This window comes from Trachymyrmex cornetzi, unplaced genomic scaffold (assembly GCF_001594075.2).
Source record: "Trachymyrmex cornetzi isolate Tcor2-1 unplaced genomic scaffold, Tcor1.1 scaffold147, whole genome shotgun sequence".
In the NCBI taxonomy this organism is placed as follows: domain Eukaryota; kingdom Metazoa; phylum Arthropoda; class Insecta; order Hymenoptera; family Formicidae; genus Trachymyrmex; species Trachymyrmex cornetzi.
The window spans coordinates 5,586,281-5,591,524 of record NW_017296059.1 but is presented as its reverse complement, the minus strand read 5'-3'; the positions used below and the strand labels follow the sequence as shown (position 1 = coordinate 5,591,524).

General features: G+C 35.1%; 1 protein-coding gene across 1 annotated transcript in view; it reads left to right on the top strand.

Annotated features, from left to right (window-relative positions):
- Nucleotides 1-225: 225 nt before the first annotated feature.
- The window catches only part of LOC108757703 (protein cortex), a 43,674-nt gene continuing 38,655 nt past the window's right edge, over nt 226-5,244 (top strand). Inside the window, exon 1 of the mRNA XM_018502207.1 lies at nt 226-610. Within this exon, the coding sequence (XP_018357709.1) occupies nt 485-610 (126 nt within the window). The 5' untranslated portion in view covers nt 226-484. The remainder of the gene's footprint in view (nt 611-5,244) is intronic.

Genomic DNA, 5,244 nt, shown 5'->3' with positions numbered 1-5,244 from the left:
TAAAGTATCGTATAGAATCATTTTGTATACACAGAATTTTATTTCCGAATAATTAAATTAAGTCTGTTTATATTAGATCTACACAATTCTTAATAACACAACTTAAATTTTTAATTAATTATAATTAGAAGTGAAATTTTGGTGGTATTACAATTTTTTAAATTAAGTTAATAATAAATTGAAATAAATTAATAGTTATTCGCAAATTAGACGCAAGATTGTTGATATTTGAAAGTAGAATAACTTGAAACGGACGCGTATGTTATGAATATGTGAATTTCAGTTATCTTTAACAATACCCGACATCAATACGGGCTGTATCAATTGTATTATAGCATGTAATACATAATTTGCATTTGATCATGTTGATCACTTTTTTCTACTCCCTCTGTAATTTTAACTGGGTTCGAGTTAAATAAATAACGCTATCACGAAATTACTAGCTGCATAAACTCGTAATACGTTATAGGAATCACGTTGAAAGATGAGTAGATTCCTGCTGGATTTGCAAAATCTTGATTGGCAGAATCAAGAGATTGCCAATGACACCCCTCTGCGCGGTGATCATCCGAGATTACGCAGAACCGGGTTGCTGGATGGTACAAAATCGGTGAGTCCAATAGATCATCCTCGTAAATGCATCCTCCATGCTGTTGCGATGCGTTGGACTCCTTTGGGATTTCCAAGGGCATTGCGTTCATTCCGTGTCGAGGCACATGCCGCATAGAAACCCCAAAGCTGCCTCAACAAACTCGTTTCGAAAGCCTACGCCTCATTTCGTTAATAATTAACTCTTAAACCAAGTTTCAGACGTACTTAGTCTGCAGCAAATATTTTCTGTATCATATCGAAATAAAAAATATTGCTATATGTTACTAATATTAAATAATATTAAAATATCAATGTGTAATTAATAATAAAATTTAAAAAGCCAACATATAATTAATCGAGTCCTTGTGATTAATAGAATAATAAATAATAATTAAACTTCTTTTGTAAATATATAGCTAAAACATAGTTTTCATTTAATTACGATTTCGCTAATTTTAATAGCTAATTTAACAAACTTGTATCTTTGACATTTCGAAGAGATTAGTTATAATAGGTTCTGCAAAAAAAAGTAACAGATGCAAAAAGAACAGCTAAGAAACACGGAGATTGTCGGATAGTAATTGCTGCGAGAATTATTAATTATGATCAGATTTATTGTATAGGTCAGTATTTTATCTCTGACTTTCCCGTAATCGCTGCAAGTGATCGACGTATGACATATGCATTTAAAGATACGCATTAACAGATTGAAACCCAAATTAATTCGCATACACTATTCTGTTATATTCTACATTATCCATATCTTAAACTTTATTTCATTCTCTATATTGAGTACTTGACTTTTATAAACCTTTTCTAGAGATTTCAGAAATAGTCAGAGGGGATTTCGAAAAAAAATTCTTAATCATTTAAAAAACTCTTAATAAACATTCAAATAACGACATTTTCTGGGTGTATCTTTCATTTTGACAAATTAATTTGAAATAAAATGACAGCTGTCGTTTTCTCCCTATTATATATTAAGCCTATTCTTTTTGGCTGAACTTTTGCACTAGTTCATCTTTCTTCTTCTTCTTTCCTCCTGGAGAGTAAAAGGAAGAAAAATGAATTGACCTATTATTATTCGAGCATTGAAAAATGTATAGAAATATTATTGCAATTGTAAGCACCAATTATTAATTTTTTTTTAACTCGAAACAAATGAGAAATATTTACATAATTGCAATTACCGACAAAATAAATTTTTCTTCTTACATTTCTCATGCTCTACGTTATTATTGTCAGTTTAGATATAAACATATATTATCACATAATAAACGGTTTACCGTTGTATCTCAGAGATGGAGATGCTTTGCTTTAAGATTTAGGGAAATTATCGCTGGACAGTTTCTTTCGGAGAGACACCAGTTTCTTCGCGCTTACGTCAAAGACAACTTGGGACTTAGCAGGCCAGTAGGATTCAAACGCAGCCACCACAGGACCACTAAGGCCCAAATCATCCCCAACACTTTCCGCCCCTGCCATCCTCTGCGCAAATGTTTCAGTATCTGAAAAAAAAGATCCCAAAAGCAATTATTTACTCGCAAAACTTCTTCGAAGGTTGCGTTTTTTTGTACGCGCCATACAATTCAATAATTCAATTTCTTATACATTTTTCATGCAAGCTCAATTAAATGAAAGAAGAAATTAAATGACATTAAGACTATTTTTAAATGATTTACACGGAAAATGATATTAAATAGTATTAGGCGACAGTAATATAATTAAAAACAATCTTGTTAATTCAATGATAGTTTTAATAAAACAAATGCACTACGCTCTTGTTTTAATAAAATGTTACGTTTAATTAATATTTAATTGCCATTCAATTAACATTAGAAGCACCAAAATTTTTACTCGCTAAAAGAATCAAGCGAATAAATTATTATAAAAATAAAAAAAATAATAAAAAACTAAATAATTCATCAATATAAAGGGTTATAACTATTAATTATTGAGAAGTCAAAATATTTTAAAACCCTATGTTTTTTACACTAAAAATGTAATATTAATCTAAAAAATAGAAACGGTCAGTAATAACGACTGATCAGTATTTCTAGTGTTAATAAAATTTATTTTCAATAAGATTGCTATTAGCTAATGATGTTAATACATCATTTTTTCCACGTATTACAATTTTGCATGATGCAAAATATGAAAACCTTTCGGAAGTTCAAGATACATAATATACATACATAAAATGCAAATATTAGGCTACATTAAAATATATAAAATTATTTATACATTAATAATTATAAATAGAATTTTGTTCTGAAAAATCCTGCGTTCGCAGATCGTTTAACATGGGCGCAAAATACATTATACAACTTTTTAGGCGGTTGTAATTTATTGTATTGTACGATAAATTACGCGAGAGTGTTACGGGAAGAAGGTATCGAGCGTTTCTCCCTCAGCCAATATCCGTTTCTTTTTCTTCTTTAATTTCTGCGAGGTAAAATGTTTTCTGACATTGCCACATTCAAATACGTCGGAAGCGTTTAATGACCGTTCGTCGGCCGAGACTGTTCGTCTTATTCATTACGTTAAGTACTCAGAAGTGCACCTAGTCATCCACGGCGATTTTATGCACGCCATCAAGTAACGGGTGTGCCGGAAGCGTTATCGGGAGAACGAGATAAAAGGTGGCTGGGGATGCACGCGAGAGATACTCGCGATCCTTCGTTCGCATTGATACGGAACGATGCGTCCAGTTTTCTGGTTACTGATGTCATTACACTTCGTGGACGAACGATAAATAAATAATAGGTGTAAAAAGACCGCTTAAGAGAATGGGAAGTTTTAAACGGTACGATGTGACGTATAGGAGTTGATTGGTTTAACCGGTTTGCGAAATAGTTTTTATACAATGACGAAGCTTATCTTTTTTTGCAAACTTTTAACTTTAAATCTTCAAATACATTTTTCTTTTTGTAGAGTAAGATTTTAAAGATATCTCACATTGTGTGTGAAAAACAAAATTATAAATTTTCTCTCTCTCTCTCTCTCTTTCTCCCTTCACGGCAAGGATAATTTTGCAGAAGTCTAAAAATTTAGACAGATACAGGATCTGAAAATAACTTTGTTGGACTATCAAAATAATTATGTAGGAAATTCAAGCATGATGAGCAATGCTGCGAAAAGTTTTAACATTCTAGCAACCAGTTTGAGCATCCTACATAATTTATTTTGATAGCCTAACAAAATTATTTTTAGATCTGGTTAAATATTCAAATACTTCAGCGCTGTTTTTCCGTGTCGTTATTACGGATTACGTTTTAAAATTTGCAAAAATCCGATAAATACCCGGCGATAAGAGTTGAGTTAAAGAAATTAATTAACATAGTTAATTCTCTTTTTTTAATTCTATCTCATTAATTACGTATTCAATTCTTTCTCACGCGGTAAAAAAGCATTCTGGATGATTTTTGGCTGTTCTACATCAAGAAAATGGCTTCTGATTCGTCACTAGCCTGAGATATTATAACAAAATGTAAATTCATGAAGCCGTTGGTTAAAATAATTAAAGAAGGTTTAACATTTTATGCCATTTTATATCTCCTCCTCTTGCGTCGCGTAAGCTTGTATATTTAAAAAAAAGCATATAACCGAAAAAATACAATATTTAAGACATCATCGCTTCGATTAAATAGGTAACAATCAATGCTCAATTATCTCGAAACATCGCGACGTTTTAATAATTAAAACTACAGTAGGCTTAATTTTTTCCGCCATTTTGCGACCTATACAACTCATTTTTAATCGAGCGAGCTTCTTGGAAAATGTTCAAGAGGCAGATGGAAGAATCATGTTCCCTTTCTCCGGCCGATTCCCGAAATCGCTTGTGCTACATCAAATTCTAGAATCAATCTAGAATTCTACATTGATAAGCAAATGGAAAGGGAGGAAACAGGGGGATGAGAGCAAATCGATGTGGAGGACGCCGGGTGATATGGAGCAGCGTGTCGGTCCGACGAATAATGTCGGCACGGATGATTCACGTGGGCCAGGTCCAGACTCTTGCGGAAAGGGTTGGGTTCAAGGTTGATATCTGTTGACAACGATCGTGTCACTAGAAATCGGAATTTATGCAGAATAATTGTTATCGGAAGGGAAGAAGGATAATTGCCGATTATTAGCGATGAACGGCAATCGTCGTTGCACCCCATTTCCGTTTTTTTATCCGTTCGCAGGCTGCTTCGTCCCTCGAAGCTCCGACTTTTCGGTGATGCGAAGCGTTTCGAATCAGCGTCCGCGTTACCGATCTGAATTGGCACTCGAATAAAAAAAAAAAATGGAAAAAAATGAGAGAGCATCGCACAGATCGGCGCGAGCGTCCGCGTCAAGCGTTCCAACCCGCGTTCGATGTCGCGTCTACTCACTCGCTCTCCTCTCCTCTCCTCTCCTCTTGGCTGCGCCGCGGCGGCGGTGGCACGTCCACGTGCGATGCATCGACGTGCTGCGGCGTCTTGTACGCAGGTGCGAAACGCGCATCGCCGAGCCCTCATTTCGTCGCGCTCGACGCTCGACGACGCTCGACGTCGTGCAGAGGCGTCGCCGGTAAGGGAAGGCGCGACGGAGGTAAGGAGGAAAATCCCACGGAGACGGAAGAACGGACGCGGTGGTTAACGACGAGGGCGGTTTCCTTCGCACACA